General features: G+C 39.8%; 1 protein-coding gene across 1 annotated transcript in view; it reads right to left on the reverse strand.

Annotated features, from left to right (window-relative positions):
- GRIN3A (glutamate ionotropic receptor NMDA type subunit 3A) overlaps nucleotides 1-20,536 on the reverse strand; it is a 79,064-nt gene that overhangs the window by 29,694 nt on the left and 28,834 nt on the right. Inside the window, exons 2-3 of the mRNA XM_080573363.1 lie at nucleotides 17,018-17,622; nucleotides 10,601-11,648 (exon numbers count right to left, since the gene is read on the reverse strand). Of these exons, the coding sequence (XP_080429489.1) occupies nucleotides 10,601-11,648; nucleotides 17,018-17,622 (1,653 nt within the window). The remainder of the gene's footprint in view (nucleotides 1-10,600; nucleotides 11,649-17,017; nucleotides 17,623-20,536) is intronic.

The following is a 20,536-nucleotide window of genomic DNA, read 5'->3' on the forward strand; positions in this document are numbered from 1 at the left end:
ACAGGAGCAGAAACAGAAAAATAAAATCCTAAATGTCAGGGATTTGAATTACTTGGCACATTCCAGTTTATGTAATACAGTGCCACTGCATTCAGTACCATCAGCTAGGCTGAGATCACCTAGACTCAGACCTGAAAATACTTAGGCATAGAAATGTCCTGTGCAAGTTGGGATCTAAAGCTGAAAATGCATGAGATGCTGCTAGGAGTTAACCTCCAAAGTTGGCTGTTGTGTTTGGGGATCTTTCTGTCAGATTCTGGCTTCTGAATGAACTTTCAGAACTTTCAGTGCTGCGAAACTAGGTTTGTCTCAAAGACTTTTCCCCCTTGGTGCCCTGGTTGCTGTCTCTATCATTCTGAGGTTTGCATCGCATTTGGTTGTCATGTATTCTTGCAGTGTGTAGGAAACCTAGGTGTTCAGAATATAAACACAGTGAAAAGATGATCTCAGTTCCAAAAAGACTGGCAATAGAACAGGGGGAGTGAAACTACTCAGTGAGAACAATTTTTTCTTGTAGAAGTTCTCTGTCACATCTTCATGGTCCTCCTAAGTAACTAGCTCTCTGCATTTGTATGCGAATAAGGAGAAGTTGAACAGGGAATGACTAGCTGATTACAATGCATCCACTGTATTTATGGAAACTTTCACAGAAGCCTGTCACTGAGGCAGCAGATACCGGGCTGCGTGTTCAGAGTACTTAATGAATGAAGCACTGTGGGGTCTCAAAATGACAGGAGTTATGCTGAAGCATGAATTGGCATGGTGGACTTGTTGAAGTGAGGTTTGGCTTTGCTTCCTTCTGATCCTGTGGAGTTTGAGCTTGCAGGGAACGGTGAAGAGATAAGGAAGTTCTAAGCAGAGAAACTGTAAGGAAGTGGAATTATGGCTATTTTCTATAAGCAGATAAATCAACGTACCCATAAATGACTGAATTCTAGGCAATTTTTCCCCAGTACTTGACTGATGGGGTGCAGTAACTGTCTCAATGAATTTGATTCAAGACCATTTTGTGCACGCTGATAGCTGGTTTAAGAAGGACTTGTCCTGGGACTGTTTCTAATCAGCATCTCAAATCATGATCATGACTTCATTGTTCATTCAGCCAGCCTCTCCTTTCCAAAATTCACCTCCACAAAAAGGGCAACCTAGTATGCAGTGAGGTGCAGTGGCAGTGACTGCACCCTGCAGTGACGGATGCAGAGGTAACACGGATTCAACTTTTCCCACCACCCGCGATACTGCGTTTTAATTTTCATAGGATATAGAAAGGGTGAACATGTCTGAAAACACTTCCCTAAGTTTTACAAGAACCTTAGAGGAAAAAATATTCTCAAAAGGTTTCATTAGCTCTGCCCCGTGCTATTACTGGTTACCTGGTGTAACACCGAGTGTAGTGCTTAATGGTCACCCCACATATCAGCAAGCAGGCTGCTGGAGCCAGCACGATCTCTGCCAGGCAACTGCTGCAGACTCTGGAAGAAATGTTCAGTTTTGGTTGTTAACTGCTGGAGTGTGGTGGCATTAAGTGGTCTGCTCTGCTGTGAAGGGCTGACATGCTTTTAGAGTCTGTTTTGCAACAAGCCTTTATGAATCAGTAGCTTTTTATTTTGCCTTCCTTAACCTAAACTTTTAAGTGGTCGCCTACCTGCTAATAGATTTCTCATGGCCCACTGATAGAAGAAATTCAATTGCTAATGCCAAGCAAAGTTTCAGGGTAAAAAGAACAAAACAAACAAAATTAAAAACAAAGTAGAACTATGTTCATGGGCTTTTCCCGACTTATCTGCAAGAATTTTTGAAAGCTAAACTCTTGTGAATATTTATGGGGTGCAGAGAAGGATGAAAGAAAAGAAAATTATTCATAGTGAAGCACATGAATTTCAAATTTCAGCAGATGAAAATTCACAGCTGAACTTCTGGAAGTGTAAGCTTTGTTCAGAAGCTGTCCCATGTGTTCAGGCTTGGGATGTGGAGATGTTCCTAGGGACTCCAGGAGATGGTGCATGCAGGATACATCTGAAAGCTCGCTTTCCTTTCTCTATTGCAAGAAGTGGCAGTGGAGCTGATTCTTGGCTTGCCAGGATAATGTCAAATTTTGTTAAAATCCTGTCACTTAGAATCCAACTCAGCTAGGTCATTAGCTGGCATAAATCTCTACAGCTGCATTGAAGTCAATGAGCAGTTTCAATCTGGGAACCAATGCACAGTCCAGTACTGAGAGTTTATTCTCCTGTATTTCAACCTAAGTGTGTATGAAAAAAAATCTAAGATCTCTGTTTAAAAATACAAAGCTTCTTTACTGATACTCCTTGTGTGAGTGCTAAGAATTAATTAAAAACTGCTTTGCTCCTCTGTGTGCCACAGAAGCTGCATTGTTAAGGGGTGAAACTGGGCACTCTGGTCTGCAAAGGTATTAATTTCCAAGGATTGTTTTGCTGATTGAGATGCTGGGCAGTGTCTTAGTGCAATAAGATTCATAAGAACAGCATGGTGGTGAATATAAACTTCTGGGTGTGCTTATCTCTGTTTTTAATAGCACTTTTTTCTGGACAGTGGGATCTTTCAGCTGGGATTTATTCTAGGAGAGCTGAGAACTGCAAGATAGTATGTGTAATAGTTACAGGCAAAATTGATAGACTGAAGGGAAAAAAAGGGATGTAATTCCCAACAGACTGTAGATCACTGGTTCCAGTTGTACTTCAGCAGCACAAAGCAGCCATAAAAATGCTCCAGACTGTCACTTCACCTATGGTGTTCTTCCACCTCCCACCTGTAAACAGAGCTAATGCTGCTTTAAGGTGAAGTCCTTTCCAAATCAGAAGGGAAAGAATGCTGCTTGGCTGAATATGTGTTCAGTATCAAAGACACATCGGAGTTTTCTGGTTGAATAGTCCCTCTTGGCCTTCCATCCTGGGTTTCAGGTTTGCTGACGAAAAACTGCCGAAGAGCTCTCTAGTATCAGCCAAGTTCTGGAAGGGAACACCTAATATTATAGCAGCTTATCATGGAGGTAGCTTCCTCACCCCCAAGCTTCAAAACAAGTGTCTTTCAAATCATTTTTCTTACTAAATCCTCCTGCTCCAGCTGTTGCTGGTCGATCAGAACCATCCTGCCAGTCCTCCTGCCCTCTGGCACTTGTCCCCCAGGTGCCAGAGCATGAACTCTGTCCTCTGCGGTGGCACTGCCTAAGCTTGGAGGGTAGGGGTTGTGCTCTGTAGTTTCTGGGAAAGGAACAGGCAGCAGTTTCATGTTGCAAATGGGTCACTAGTTACAAGAAATTAATGTGATTAGCACTTTGCCTCTAGGGACACCAGAGCTTTCCAATCACTGACTGTGGAACTGTCTACCAGCACAACTAATTTCTCAAAAATGTTATCTGCTATCAGCTCTTTTTTCAAAAGCATCAAATGACAGTAAATCAGAGGGAGTCCTTAGTTATCAGTAAATCCAATGTTGAAACTAAATGTTTTCGGCTTTTGTTTTTCTTCTTGGAATCAATTTTGAACAATGAAGCATGTGTGAAGCACAGAGACTAAAAGAAAAATGATGGGGTCATTTAGATACCTTGGCCCTTTGCACAGTGAAATATGGACAACACTACTTGACTTTACCTGGTGTTCCGTCAAATCTCATTGTATTCAATGAGAACTGTGATTCTTTCCAGGGGGCTTGACCTCTTGGCATCCCTGAAATCCAGCAGTGCTGGTGCTGACTGAGGACTTCTATCACTAGGAATTGCTGGTACCCAGGTGTATTTTATACATCACAATGGCTGTGAACAATAATAAATTTCCTTCATGCTGCTAAGTCAGCTGTACAATGATCCTCCATCTGCCAGGAGATAAGATCAACCTTATGTGTCTTCTCTGTCCTCTGTTCTTTGCCAATTACTTCAGCAGCACCTTCTCCTCATCTTCATCTGCTTGCTTTATTTCTTGCAGGAGTCTCAGCCTCATCTACGATGCAGCTGCTTTTTCTAGTGATGGGCTTACTTTCATTGCTTTTGAATGACGTGACTTACAGGTACATTGCAGATTGAGAGTAAGAAACTGATGTGAAGGTCACTGGCTGGAAAAATCCTAGAAGACATTAATTCTTTCTGGTGCTGAAAGAACAACCTTCATGATGTTCTTCAAGAGGAATGAAGACAGCAGGACTTCCTCTCTTCCACCCTGTTGCCTATCTGCTTTGGATCAAACAGCAAGGTGAGGTAAAGAGCACTCAAGACAGTGGGTGACAGAACAAATCATTCTATGTAGAGGAAGACCTGGAGCAGCAGGGGATAATAGGCAAAGATACCACAAGGATGACTGTTGGCAAGAAGGCACAAAAAATAGGTTTTGAAGAGAAAGGAGACTTGATTTGGAGAATGGGGCAGTGAACTGTCTGCTACATTGGATATCAACATGGAAAAAATCCAAACTATCCAGATTCTGAACCTTCAAAGCCATAACTTTAGGAGAAAGCTTTAACAAGGTGATAAGAAAGCTAAACAAGTTCACTTTTCACCACCATAAACTGCATGGGGGAGATAAAGAAGCCAAGATTTCACCTCCATACATTGCAGGTGTCCTTCATGCCCATATGAGATTAGTCTGCAATGCCTGTTCTTCATTCCGACTCTTCAGTTTCGTACTTAATTTCTCTTTCATTTGATATTTTTTTCATTTTGTCTGGTCTCCGTGACATAAAAAGTCCTCCTGAGTTCAAATCCTTCACTGACTCATTAATACTCAGGAAGGCACCATACACTAATTAGTAGGCTGTGGTGCTGTCAGTCATGACCTTCCCATGTCCAGTAACTTCCCGCACAGAAATTTATGCTCTCTAGACATTGCAGCCAACTTCTTGTAACTCTGAAAAGAAATGAATCATGCAGTCCTGGACAGATAAAAAACCCCACGGGAGCAATAAAATTTCTGTTAACTCCTCTGAGGTTGTTGATTGTTTTTTGCCATACAATTTAATGCATTTAATGCATATTTAAATACTTGCTGTTTCATTATATATTTAATACATAGCAGTGTAAATAGCACTCCTGATAATGATTCCTCTTAGGTTGATGCAGTGAAAGACCACAGCAGCATTTAAGTGCATTTGTGTTGGTGTAATTCTTACAAGACTTCTCTTTTTCAGGAAGAAAATTTATCAATAAATGCATAACAGTTATGGCCTCACTCTAAAGCTTGTTGGACTCGGAGGAAAATCTCATTAAATGCAATATTGTTTGGCTCATGCCTCTAACTGTGAAAAAGGCCTATAAAGTGGCTGGAGCTTTCCTTTTCTGTGGTTTGATATTGCTAAATCTCATCTGCAGTTACTTACCAGTTGGTATTTCTGGATTGTTTTAACACTACATGTAACAATGAGTTTTCAGCTGATACAATCATAACCATAAGGCCTCTAAATTAACTTAGATTTTCATAAATCAAGATGTGAGACTTTGCACCCCCGCATTTTACATTTTAAATTTAGAAATGAAAAGCCAGGTGATTGTAAGCATTGAATTCCTGAATAACAATATCTCAGTAATCTTGTTTGGATTATTCAAAGTGCTTAGTCTTGTAATAAACAGATGGACAGCTCATAAAAGCAGGTGTTCCGGTGGCACGGCAGTGGATTGGAGATTTCTGGGAGACAGCATCAGATATTTCTGAGGATTAATTCCAAAGCACGCCAAGGTGTCTGGAAGGACATGCCAGATGGGGCTTGTCGGAGTGATTGTGGGTGTCTGCAGTGTATTCCTTGGGGACTCTACAGCGTTTGCGAGATATGCTCCATCACCATCATGCATGAAGGAGAGAAGCAGACAATTTCAGGGTCTGGGTGATCTCATCCCAAAGCATCTTCAACAGAGGACTCAGCCAGATGTGTCTGCCTCTCCCAACTAATCGTGAAAGCATACTAGACTAAGTAAATCACCCACAATGTCTCCACTGTGGACATGTGAAGTTAGGTGAGATAACACAAGAAAATTACTGATGGTGGGATTCACAGGCAAGCATAGCACTTTTTGTTAAATGAGTCTCAATAGGCATGATATTTAATGTCAAATTACAATGCGGAGAGTAACTTTGCCATCGTCAGTGTTTTGAAGACAAAGTTATCCAGACAGATCAAAACATAGCCATGCTAAATTAACAGACATAGATGCTAAAGCGAATCCTCAGTTTGGCAAAGAAGAACTTACAGCTGCTACATCTGTGACAATGCTAGGATAATGCCTGAAAATCTCATTATACGGTTGAAGGACACCTTTATTAGCAGAAAGAGAGGCCAGGTGATGGACCACCTCCTGGAAAGTCTGTCCAGCCCTTCAGCTTCTGCTGCTGTATGCTTTCTTGTTGTCATGTTTGAAATGTGTCTTCTGTCCTCTGGGCTTCCACAGTCATTTTGCCTCAGGTTATCTGGACTACTCAATATGCTCCTGACTTTTACTGTGCGTTTCCAACATAGGATCTTGCATTAGAAGCCTGCAAGCAAAGTCCCTGCTTCAAAACTTGCCACTGACAATCCCTGCTCCCTGGGGAGAGCCTGTATACCAGAACTTCATTTGGGGATTTGACAGTGAGGAGTCATACTGGATCCAGGCCTTATTCTAAAGAGTTGCTGCGCAAAGAAAGGCGCTGTGACTGCCTATGTACATACATAAAATCTCTTTTCCCTGCCCGTGGCACTGAGACCTAGATCACTTGCAAGCAGATGGTATCTCTTTATGGAAACCATTCTAGAAACTAAGATGTAAAATATCTGGGCTTGTCACAAGACTGAATAAAAGACACAACAGCCATAAGGATACATGATTCTGAAGCAGCCTAGCAGCAAATTCTCTTTTTTGTACCCAGAGCCCCTTGCTTATCACCGTGCCCCTTCTCCGCTCCGCCCGTGGCTGCCAGCTGCGTACTCAGCATGCTGCTGTCAGTCTGTAATGCAGTCACAGAGGAACGAATGCCTGTCAGTAGGGAAACAGACAACAGCCGGACTCATCTGTCCCCCTCTGCATACCTCGGTGCTGCTCTAGCAGCAGTCAGTTTTAACGTGTTACCTTCTGCAACCCGGTCTTGCCACTGTGAAAATGTGCATTGGCACCAGCGAAGGATAAAAACTTTGGGCAGTGGGTGGCTTCTTCAGCTAAGACTGATCACAATGTCAAGGGCCTAAGGAGCTATGAAATAAACAAGGTGGTAAGCAGATGCGGGAGATGTCAGGAATCGTGCCAGCTGTCTTCCAGGCCGTGACAGGTAGGCAGGACAAATGACCAGACCAGCTCAAAGGCAGCCTGCTGGTTTGCGTGCTTGTAGGCTGAAAAACCGAGCTTGTACAGAAGTTGAGTTTACACAACAGATACACAGTCTGCCAAGCAGTCTGAAAAAGAGGAATGCCATAATTTTTTTGTGCATCCAAAGATGTGACATTAGAAGAACAACTGAAATAAGCACCTGGGATTCAAACGAGAAAAGGGATGAAAGCAGTATAAAATGACCCAAATAAATTGCTTTTCTATGTCTCTATCTTCTATATGCAAGCAAGCTTTTAAACTTATTTGGCACATGGTGTTGAAAGTGGTCTGCTGCTTCAGATGGGGGATCAAGGCACTGCAGCAACTTTCACCCAGGTAAACAGCACATTCATCCTTGCAGCTGTCTTCTTCCGCTCAAACAGCGGCCTGAAAATGTATTCAAGTGAATGTTTCTTCTGCAAAAGACATGTCTGCTGGTTTGCACTGGGAAGAGATGATGGTCTAAATTGTGTAAGATTTGAAGGTCTGGTTGAGAGATCCCTAAGATCTCTGTTGACTTCATTTTCTGTTATTTCTAATGAAATAGAGACTTTGAGACTCCAGCAGCACAGGACCACGTCTCCTTTGCATAGCTATACCGAGCACTTGCTGAACACTGTACTGCTCAGTCCAATTAAACATCACTGCTGTAATTTGTGTTTTTCTAGAAAGGCAGATGTTTATTTTAAAGTAGAAAAGAAAGAGTATATATACTCCTGGAAATACTGACTTTAGATACCAGGTTTCTCATCTTGACAAAGACTCAGTTTTTCCCAACTTGCCTTCTCTTCTGACTGCTTTCAGTCTCAGATGGGATTTACTGTTTGTGGCTGCCAGCTTACAGAAATTGTATGTTTTACATCAACTCAAGAAGGTTGCTCATCTATTTTGGGCTTTGTTTTTTAAATACTTTTCAAAAGCACAGTACAAAGGCATACCTATGTAGAGAGCAGTAGGAGAATGTTTAAAAGCACATTGATATTAAAAAGATTATTTTTGCATCCTGTTGCCATCTTTTTCAAAAAAAAAAAAAAAAGAGGCAAGCAAATCTGAAAAAGGGTAAAATATTCAAATCACGTAAAAATGATTTTAAGGAACTAACTAAACTTGTGGGTGTACCTCTACAACTGCTATGCTGCAAACATCTCCTAAGCCTAAGCTTTACACATCAGAGAGCACTTTGAAAAGGTATAGCTCAGGCTTTGTGTGAGAAGAGGTTAAAACAGTGCATTTTCTATTATAACTGCTCTTACACACTAAGACTTCAGAGGCAAATGCGTGAATGGAATACCTGAAACTATTTTGCAGTTCATGTCACATCAGGTGATCTTCTCCCATAAAATCTACTTGTTTTATTCCTACATTGGAAACTGGTAACTATTCAGAAGCTGAGCTTTGTTTCATGAAGCAGAGAAATGGCTGTCTAGAAAAGGCTAATAATGCCACTGATTTACTGGGATCACTAAGGTGATTAACCCCAAACCATCAGTCAACGTTGTTTTATTCAGGCCTAGGACCCATGTTTGCAGTTCCCAGTATGCTTCAATACTCTGTGCCCAATTTTGTAACCTGATGGAGAAGTTTTACCATGCAGCTTTAAAATAATTTCATCTTCTTAAAATTGCAGAAATTTCCCAATATCTCTCTTAGGAACTCCATGTGTGGTCACAATAATGATGCAGAAAAATAGGATGTAATCTGATGTGATTTGATTTGATGGAGGTAATGCTCATGCAAAGAGCAAGACTAACCTAATTTTCAAGTCCATGTTATGGCTTACACAACAATGACTGAAAGGCTCTCATTTACTCACTCAGAATGCTCTGAATAAAACATACACATGATTTCAGCAGTTTCGAGGCTTAACGAACTTATGGATGTAGAATATATGACATATTTCTGGGAGGAAAAAGGGGGATTATTAATAGAAAATTGGTTTAAGTCATAGATCAGAGTGCCTTAGGCCAACCATAGAAAATTCTGTTCTTTGTTTATAATATTACTGAAAGAAAGGATCTAGATTATGTTGGAAGAAGTGAGTCAGAATTCGTACTCACAAAGTCAAAACCGAATGGTCATCAGTCTGAACGCAAAATATCACTAACATAAAAGATGGAGCTTGGAGGGACATATATAACCTTTAATTTCAAAATTTATGAAAGTAAAATAAATGATCAGTTCTTGCATTCTTGAGGTGACTTATTCTAGTGGTACAATGCTGTATTTAGTTCAGCTACCTGAGACTAGTGGGAGATAGTTTCATAGCTATCCATATCTATAGCTATGACTTAACCAGCAGTTAAGTCATGAGTATAAAATTGTGAACAATACCATGAATCACACTTTTTCTGGAGAAAGCACCAAACAAACAAGGAAAATTTGCTGTTGTCATCCTACTCCCTAGACACAATTGAAGAGGATGCCTGCTCTTGTGTCACCTGCAGCCTTTAACTCTTTGCATAAACCCTTCTGCTCTCTTTTATTCATGACCATTACTTTGTGGCAAATAAAATCAGAATAGTGTTTAAAATTGGTGGACTGGGGAATTTGGCTGAGACTTAAATTCCAACCAAAATTTGCTTCACCCTCCTTGGGATTGAGGGAGAGAGCAGGTGTGAACAGTCCTGATTTCGCATTTTTCCTTGCTTTCCCACTATGTTTTTCTGAGCTATTTGCAGGCAAGTTGTCTACTACATAATCCATTCCCTCCAGTGTACACTTCCCAGTATGACATTGGAAATCAAATGTTTGACTACTCATGAAGTGAATCTCACTGTTTTGATGCAGAAGGTTGGATTTTTCAAACAATTTCAGTTCTTCTCCATTTGATTTAGCATTCATGGGGAATTTTGCCAGTAATGCCCTTGTAAGTACTGTTAGGACCTCTGAAATACTAACAAAACCCTACCTAGAACACCAGTGGTTTTATATCCATGCTGTGTGCGTGGTTGAGTAAATCTCTGAATGACCCAAATCAGCCAACTGATCAAAACAACCACAGCCAAAAAGACTTTGGAACTGAAATCTAACCCTGAATCTGCATATAGAAGCCACTTATCATCTCTGCAGTGAGCAAAAACAAAATCCTTGACCACCTTCCTTACCACAGATCTTTGAAATCAACCCCTCCACTTCTATGGGTATTTAAAGATCTCTCAGTGGACGTTTCTACTGAAACGACATCAGATGATCATTAACTGTAGTGTAACTGCTGTTTTGCAGACAGGTTGCTTTCTGATTTTATTAGAAACCATAAACTGTGCAGCAGTGAATTTCAACTAGGAAGAAGAAAAGGCTGAGTTAATAACAGACATGCTTTACCTTTGGGTCATGTATTCCAGAAAGCTCTTCATAGATCTTCTCTCCTACCATGACAGCAGCTAGGTTGGCTGTGTATGTGGACAAACAAAACAGACAGAAAATAGCCCATAGATTCATTAAAAATCTTCCAGTCCAGCACTTGGGAGGTTTGATGGCAGCTGTTCTTCCAAACAAGATCGCATAGCAGACATTCAGAGCAGATGAGAAAGAGAAGACTTTGTTCCTGTTCCTTCCCTTGGGGGTCATCCCAAAAGGACTCTTCCATTCATATAAGGTGAGGAATATAGCTGTGATGTGCAGAGCGACAAATATCCCCAGCCACACAGTCCAGTGAAGTGGCCACATAAAGGCTCCAATTGGAGCTGCGGTGTCTTTGGTCCTCACCAAGATGCCCAAGCTGGTTGAAAAGAAAGGGCTGGTGAAATCAATCACTTGGCTGCGAGCAGTGTTAATGCTAAACGATGTCACTGCCATATGAGCTGTCCCAGAAAGAAGGTCTCCCACCAGTCCTGTCCAGTGGCCGTTCTTCCAGGCTCCATACTTTCCATCACCAACAATATACAAATCAAAATCAAAGTTCATATCCTCAGCCAGTTTCTCCAGCAGGTCAATGCAGTAGCCATAGCAGCACTTCTTCAGCTCAATCGGAACGGTGTCATTTCCTCCTTGAAGGGTTTCAAACAGGTTATCCAGCACAGCTGAATCATTGGTCAAAGGATCCAGGCACAGCTGCCCTGCTGGGCAAAGACCTTCATCATCTACATCTCTTGTAAAGACAAATGGATGCTCAATGAGAGTTACCACTCTGAGGTGCAACCGGGTGGGGTGTTGCATGTGATTTTTATGTCTCTGGGCTTGTTCTGGCCATATCCCATAGTCCATGACTATCTTTCCTTCTTGCCAGCTCCCCAGACGAGTCCACATTGGGTTCCCAACAGGGTCGTGCTGCAGATTCCAGATGAAGAAGTTGTTTTCTGAGCTAACAACAGAGGAGCCTTTCACCTTAATGTGGCCACTGAGGCCATCAAATGTTGTGTTGGCTAAAAACCTGTTGGGGGGAGAAAGCAGAGTAATCAGAAGCAGACATCTCAAGCCATATGCAGACACCATGAATTTATGTTTAAAGGACTAGATTAGGAAATCCAGTTGAACACCTAGATAACTCATAGCTTTCCTGTGGCAGAATGAATAAGCCACTTAATTTATGATTAAAGTAACTGGGAATGCTCTCTCCCCTGCATATTTTAGGTAATGTAAATGGAAACTCTTCAGAAATGATATTCTATTTACCTATTAGAAAAAAATGAGTGACAAATACCTTTTTTTTCAGTTATCTTTCCTCCATAAGGAAATGAAACATAGGTTAATTCTCTGCTGAACTCACCAGATCAGTGTCAGTTTCCTAGACAAAAATATGTATGAAAATGGAAGAATGGAAATGATGAAATGTCCTTCCAAGAAAAATCTTACAATTTCAGTAAGATCTAGTTTATGTAATAGAGGCTACTGAAATGCTGTCAACAGATTTCACGAACTCTGAAGTGAACCAATCTGGATTTTAAAATGCAGCTAATGCTGCTAATATGGTGTAAGTGAAGCAAGTATTTTTTCAGTAAGAAGCATTCAGAAGACAGACTATTTAGCTGTCATAGTAGAATATAACACGTCACATTAGCTCTGGGAATTGGATAAAAGTGAGTATTAAAAGAAGTATAAAGGCTAAAGTTGTCATTCCAGCCTCAATAGACAAGACATAACCTTTAAGTGGTGTTAATTGTTTATCAATAGCTAGAGGGGGAAAAAAACTAACCTGAAATTGATTCGAAAAGGATAAATACATAGCAACTGTTTGTGCATGCATGCTTCTGACTGGACTGCAGCCTTTGTTTTGATGACTTTTGATGAATTTTGATGGATTTTCAGCAGTCAAAACTGCATATGTGTTCAGATCATACATTTTTTTTGCCCTCAGCAAAGAGCAAATTTAAGAAACTGAATAATATAGTTTTGAGTGTTAGTTGTGTGAGAACCTTTTCAGAGATGGCTCTGAAACTCTTCTTATGCAGCCTATTTTGAGTGTGTTGAGTTTGGAGAATGATTACACAGCCAACACTGTCAAAAGCTACTGTACATGTGTTACCTGAGTCTGAGAATTATGCCTAAAAATGCATGTAGGTGTTTGTATACAGGCCTGACGCATAAATGTTAATCACATTTTAAAAATCTTTACCATTTAGTCTAGTGTTAGCTAAATGATACTGCAACTTCATTAACCAGTGGTCTCTGCCATTGTTTGACTGGTGTTTTCCTCCCAGCCCGCATTTTGTATTTAACTGTGTTTGTGCATGCTCAGGCATGTAAAAATTATCAAGACAACATCTACAGAAGAAGGCAATCCCAAGCACTAAAGAAGGGTTTATGTAGCCATTAACTTTTCTGTTTTCTATCTCTCCTTCTCAGTCTTTGTAAAAAAATGAGCAATTTCCTCCTAACAAGCCTTGCTGGGCTTATATGCTGAGGTCATCACTATGACAATAACTGAATGTGTAGATGTGCCTGTGCATAAAATTATGAAAGAAATAGTGTTGAAAATAGTGCTAGCAATTCACAAAATGCCAAAATTAAGGGAAACAAATTCCCAAGGGGAATAAATTAGCAAAGTTCTGATGAATTTGGCCCCACATTTCCATTGCAGCAGCACAACCTGGATATTAGAAAGCTGCAGACCAGGTGTTTTGGGAGTAGATGAAGCTATGGAATAATGCCTTAGATTTATTTTCTACAGGTAGGATGAGAACAGTGAAATTTATGCAGTGTTCTCTGACTTTCAGCGTAGAAATAAGCGTGCCCATGAGAGTAAACCAAGCACTCGGTACCTGTCCTGTAGTTGAATTGTGTTAGAAGCATTTACCTGAGAGATTTAGTAGCATTTAAATGTATGACTTTGCTACCTTATTGAGGTAGTGGCTTACTTTTGCAACTCATTTGCATGTTATATATTTTTGGTAGTGACAGGACATTAATCAAAATAAATGAGGGGAACCATGTGGGAAATACATTTTAACAACATGTTGTTATATATGCAAGTGGCTAAGGCTGCTAATCATTTTCATATGCTGTACTAGTGAAACTCATGCCAGGGGCTTCATGGAAAAACTCAGTAACTTACAAAATAGATAAGAGGATGTGACTACATTATTTAGGCCAGCAGCCTCTAGTATGAAAATTTGGGGAATTGCAAGTGCTGAGTATTACACAGACACATTGGAAATTCCAGAACTGGTCCTTTTCAGTAGGGCTATGGACAGATTTGTAAGGAAAGACGATGTGTACAGGTTTCGAAAGGTGAAGGGACAGATCCTCCATTAATTAATTTCCTTGATGTGTCAGTATCTGTGAGTTGATGATCACACTGGCAGGCTGACTGCTGTCTCAAAGCTTTACTAGCATCTCTTCAGTTTGACCAAGCAGTCCGAAGTGTGCCAGTTGCTCTTTTCACCTTTATTCATGTTTTTAATGTGCTTTGCTGTAAGAACTGCTCATTACAACTTCAGTAGTACTACCACACTCCAGAAGAGACATCTTTGTAGTACTTTTAAGAATGACTTAATTTAACAATTTCTTTTTCTCTCAAGCTTGATGGCTGGGTCATTCTATATCTTTCTTAGAAAATTTACCAGAAGGTAAGAGTCAGAACAGGCAGGCAAATAGCAGGCTGGTGAAATTACCCAAGAAGGCAAATTAAAGATGTAAGTCTAGTTCGAGCTATAAAGACAAGATGAGGCTTTGAAATTTTAGTATCTCATTCTGCCAAAAAGGATGCTCCCGTGAGCAGACAGGAATGGATGAGGGAATCAACCTTGTCATGAGAGAAATTAAGGATGGAGATTTACAGCAGCACAGTCTTTAACTGTGTGTATCTCCGTATCAATACCTATATCAATAAAAGCATGTTTTGCCACGGAGCAGATCTTGGTCTCATTCACTGTCATTATTCTGCTCTTGGGTGACATTTAAATGTCTCCAATGCCAGAGTACAAGCACGGCACTGGCCACAAAAGCCCAGGTGCCAGGCGAGCCTGCCTGTGGGCCTGCTGCTTCTCTGCACACGGCAGCCATGGTGGTGAAGGCCCGTACCTCTGCACCTTCTCCATCCCCACCACCACAGCCCCAAGGCTATGTATTAAAGCACGTGGATCAGCTCAGGCAGAGAAATGCACATGTAAATAAATACTCAGTTATGCACCAGATAAATATTTTGACTTTTGAAGGGCTATGATCGCCTAAAAGTAACCGTGAAATTGAGAGGGTTGGTCACTGTTGAGACGCTCATCAGCGCATCATGACTCAGGAATCACTGTTACAAGGGTGAATTAATAGGTATGCTGCTAACTCAAATACATCGGTTCTGGCCATCAGGAATCTGCCTCACTTACACGCTACAAAAACAGCTGCAGTGCTTCAGGCCAGGGGTTTATCTAACCTGTTATTTTGTCTTTAATAGGGTCCACAAGCAGATGCCTAGGGAAAAGCAGGCCAAGCATATGACATTTTCTTCAAATGATCTGACAGTTTCCAGAGTTCCAGAACCTGTTGCAAGTTGTCTGTGTGGTGTCCCTTCCTCTCTTCTCTCTTCCAGGCATTTTATTCAGCCTTACACTTGAACCCAGTTAAGATGCTAGTGTTTTGCCAGAAACCTTACAGGTGTACTGGCTGTACTGTACTGTACCACTGTACTGTGGTATGAATTGCTGCTTTTGATTTGTTTTGAACCTTTCTGACTTCATCTTCACATGCTGCCCTTGCTTCTTTTAGGCAAAAAGACAATGAACCATTTATCTCTGTCTACTACCTCCACTCCATTAGTGATTTTGTAGACCTCTATCACTAACCCCATAAGCTGTCTCTTTTCCCAGCCTATTCAGTCATTCCTTGTAAGGACAGATTTCTACCTACCCTCTGACCCTTTTTTCTTTTCCACAATATCTTTAGTGAGATGAAGGGACTTGAAATTTCATAGATGTGAAATTGGATTTTGTCTCCCAAAATAACACAAGAGTTACAGCAGTCAATGTTGATGTGATAGGTAATAGTTTTTTGAACAAACAATGATGTAGAAATACTGTGCAGGAATACGTAACAGAGCTTTGATCTTGCTTTTCTTTCTCTTTGTCTCTTCCTTAATCCTCAAAACGTCTGTCCTTCTAGCACTACTACCTCAAACATTTGGTATTTCAAGAAGCCAGTTTGTGGGTTTTACCTTTCAGGAAATTAGGTATGATCTGGTTAAAACAGACAGAATGATGATGCAGAATTAGTGTCACGAGTTGGTGGATATATTACAAAGCAGTGCAATATTACTCCCAAGACTTATTTCACTATTCAGAATCATTTTTTTTTTGTCCCTTATGTTATGGGTGAGGGCTGATTAAGGAACTGTTAACATCTCAAGTGGTTGTGTTTTGAGCAGTGCTGTTACCACTTCATCATGAAGACACATCTCAGACAGCATTTCAAAAAAAAAAGTTGCAAAAATAACAAAAGCTTCAAGAACTCTTATCCTAACCCTGTCTATTAAAATCTGTAGACTGAAAAGCAGGTGTAATGGTGGAAAAATATGCAACAGTCACTGGATGTAAAACAGGTGATGAATTCACATACTTAGCAAGGACTGTTCTGTTTGTTTTTAAAAGGAACCATGCATTTTTCCTTATGTTCAAATCCAAAATATTTGTAGACATGAATCCCCAGGTGGATTTGGGAATAACTTCATAACAGTGATGTGCAGTGGTCTACAGGACTAGTTTTACAAGCTGAAAGAGAAGCCTCCTGTACCAAGCACCAGACAGTTTGGTCTGCATCACTGGCCTATGACATGGTCAAGGGTGTTTTGTTGTTGTTGTTGTTTTTGTTTGTTTGTTTTGTTTTGTTTTGTTTCTTTCCCATGGAAGCATACTACCAAGTGCCTGAAAGCAAACATCTGCTTTTATATTCTGTGATTACTTTGGTAGCACAAATAGTCTTACTGTGTTTTGTATTCTCTCAGGTATCTCAAAACCTGAGGGAATTTGACAATAGTCCTGACTTTTCCCTCACAGACATAACACACAGGCATAATTACAAGATACTTTCGGAGCTTAGTCTGTAACCTATCCTACAATTACTATGATATCTCTACTGCCATGGAACAGGGTCATCCACAACATCCACAACTAGCTTCATCTCCTCTGTGGCTAAGTTTAAGTTTATTTCTCCAGCAGTAATGAAGTAGGAAGAAATACTGAAACAAATGCGCATATTAGGGAGGGTAGCATTATGGCCAAGCCATGGAGAACGGTGGGAAGAGGAGAGGAAACTAAGATTTTATTTTATACCACAAATGCTAGCTATAAAATAGAAAAGAAAAAGAAAACTTACTTTGATAAGTACTGCCCTGAAGTGATATTTTTTTCATCTGTGTCCATGCAATTCATTGTGCTTGGAAGAAGAGCTAGTTCAGGCTGAATCATGGTGGCTGCTGCTACAGCTCTTGCTACCAGCTCCATTGCATCCTGTACATAATGCTCAAAGACTGATTGTGTTGTCTTGCCATGAGCAATGAGACCAAGTGGCAAACCTTCTGTTCTCAGTTCTTCTACATTCTGTGAATCCCCAATAATCCAGTGAAGTTCTGGAGGCATCACACCAAACTGGGTAGTTATTTCAAAAATTCTCCTTGTTTTTTCCATGTCGCATCCAAACATCACCATAGTAGACGTTGTTTCTTTGATGCTCTCCAGATAAAACTGTAGGTAGTTCAGAAGGTCTCTGGTTGAAGTGAGATTTGCTGTGATGTTTATAATGGATCCTAGGTGAAACTTGGAGCTCTGTTGTGTGAGGAAGAGAAAATCTGTGATGTTCCACTCCTCCTGGCATACCATCAAGCTGAAATTGTACCACTTGTTCATTGCAAGGATTGAGAAAGTGACATCAGCATCAGAACTCAATGAGTTTTCTAAACTCATTTGCAGGTGAAGGGGATTCTGTAGTCAAAAATATGAAAGATACCGATTAGAAATATGCTGGAACCAAAGTTAATGTGTTTGCTTTACTTTTATATGAAGATCACATATTCATTCATGTTGTTCAAAGTAATCACCTGTTGATCAAGGTAATGGTGTGAGAAACACGGAAACTTAGACCAGCCCAAGCTTAAATGGACTTCATGGGTTTCCTTGGCTTCCTGAAGTTTGAGTCAACTTCAATAATCACCAAAGAGTAAGTTTCCAGTAATTTCATAGAATCACTCAGGTTGGAAAAGACCTCTAAGACCATCTAGTCCAACCTTTATCTTAGTCCTAAAGTTCACCACTAAACCATGCTATTAAGTTCTAAGTCTACACGTTTCTTGAAGACGTCCAGGGAAGGTGATTCAGCCATTTCCCTGGACAGACTATTCCAATGCCACACAATCCTTTCAGTAAAGAAATTTATCCTAATATCCAACCTAGAATTTGTATTTCTTCCAATCAGTAATTTGTATTTCTTTAAATCCATTTGTACTTTTGGATTTCTTGGCATTCTCAGTCGATGAATTCCATGGTCTCCTGACTGGACATATGAGAAGGTATGCCTTTATTGTTTGCATTCAGTCATGGTGTTAATATTTTAGTTTAATGGATGCTGCCAAGTGCTTTGTTAAAAAGTTGCACTGGGTCTGGCTGGGATGGAGTCAACTTAAAGACGGATGGAGGTAGGTAAAAATAAAGAAAAACTCTCTGTTCTTTTAGTTATCTCTTTCTTATTTTTGGTATTTGGGGACTTTTTCAACACAGACGTGAGTAAGCTAATTAAACAGATCATAACCTACAATCAATGCACATCATGTACTACCAATAAAACATGAGAAGATTGATTCTTTGGTAAAGGACAAGTTATTGAATGCACAAGAGGCTAAGATATTCAGGCTCCATGATTTCTGAGCTGGACAATATTCGATAAATAACCATTCCATATCATTTTTTTCCATATTGTTGATAATACCATAGAACTTAGCCGCTTACATTTCCCAACATCATTGCTTTTAGCTGTGTTTCTTCCAGGAAAAGAGAAAAGAGAAAGGACGTGAGGTTCATTCATCTGCTCTCTTGAGTATTTCTTCCTTTCTTATTATTTCATCCAAGAACACTTTTTCCCTTATTCTTACTCCTCCCCCTTTCCTGACCCCCAAAATAAAGTTAAATTTTATCTGAAGATTCAATAAGCAAGAATAAATGAAGGGACCCAAACAATTTCTGGCATGAAATGATTTTCTCCTTTACCAAAATGCTTCTATCAGGCTAGCATATATGCGTTACATTGCTTGGTTTCGGATGAGAACTTGACAGTCCATAGTGTAGCTTTACTAAAAAGTTATTCCAACTTACTTTGGCATTTGATTCCAGCCATGAGACTGTTCAAGAAACAAACAACAACAAAAAAAAGTGAGTTATGAAGTCAGCTTCAGTATTTAATTTGCTTGTGAGATCTTTGTTGTGGCTTAAACATTTGTCAGTATTCATGCTCCTTCAAATCATATGCTACCCTACACAGGTTCCTGCATTTTATCATCTTTCTATCCATTCTTAAGTTATTAAACACACTTCAGGTCTGTTCTTCATTCTCTTACATTTTAAGAAGTTAACATGTATTATGTATAAGTGGGATCAGACCTTTACTCTGTTTAAAGCTAGTATAAAAAGCTGTCATTTTGATTTTGACAGAATTTTATCATTACAGACTCCAGTTTGGTTGGATCTTAGAAATGTCATTATGAATAACTCAAAATTTACTGAAATAAAATCCTGGCTCTCCGATATAGATGCAAGGTGAATGAGAAAAACATACAGACAAGAAAACAATGAACTGAAGAGCTAAACAGCATTTATAAGCAACAAGCTTTCACTGTGTTACTTTGTAGCTATGTGAATACATCATGTGTTTTCCAGAGCAGATAATTTAAATTCAGAGCTTGATAGAGAGAATACTGTAATTGAAGATGCACTCAGCTCTTTTGTTATGTCTTGGTTTTGGTATCTGTGGCCTGTTTTTACACAGACACATGAATAAACTAATTAAATAGATCACTGTCCACTATCAATGCACATCATGTACTGCCAATAAGATGCAAGAGGATTGATTCTTTGATAAACGACAAGTTACTGAATGCACAAGAAGCTAAACTGTGCAGACTCTGTGAGTTCTATCCTGGAAAACATTGCTTATTAATTAAAATACATGATTAGTTCAGAAAAAAAAAAAAAAAGCTTTGTGCATAATATCTGGATCTGGATTTGGGAAGCTGATTTGAATAAATTACTCTCTGAAAATTCAATTAAGACAAGATTTTTTTTGCTAAGGTTATGAGATCATATAGCAAATTAACTCTAGTTTGTCACTCACTTGAAATAGAAGGGAATAGAAGGAGTTTTCCTTGTGTCCTCTCTGCCCAAGATCAAGTAAAAGTATGAATATTTTTTACAATATTATCTGCCTTCAACCAAGAAAACTTTGCAAGTCTATTGGCATGGTTAATTTGTTAGTTAAGAAATGAGTTATTCTATGTAAGTAGAACATTTTAACAGAACATAGACAGCACACAACCGGACCATACCTGTACTAATAAGATCAAATTTCTCTGGTATATTCAGAATCCTATCATCCCAAGCATAGTTGTATAGCTATTATAATACAGGTGCAGGTATAAAAGAAAAAAATCTAATGGATGCAGAAAAACAGCCCTGTACTGATGATTGACAGAATTCAGCAAGAATGTCTGTGTCCATACTGCTGAATAAAGCCACCCTATGAAACAAACATGAGCATTTGCCCTGCTTACTTTGTTCCTGGTCTTGTTTTGGACCATGGCAATTAGCTCTGATGCCGTGCACTGGCACTGTGGGTTGCAACACATTTTGG

This window comes from Anser brachyrhynchus (genome assembly GCF_964034855.1).
Source record: "Anser brachyrhynchus genome assembly, chromosome: Z".
Classification (NCBI taxonomy): Eukaryota; Metazoa; Chordata; class Aves; order Anseriformes; family Anatidae; genus Anser; species Anser brachyrhynchus.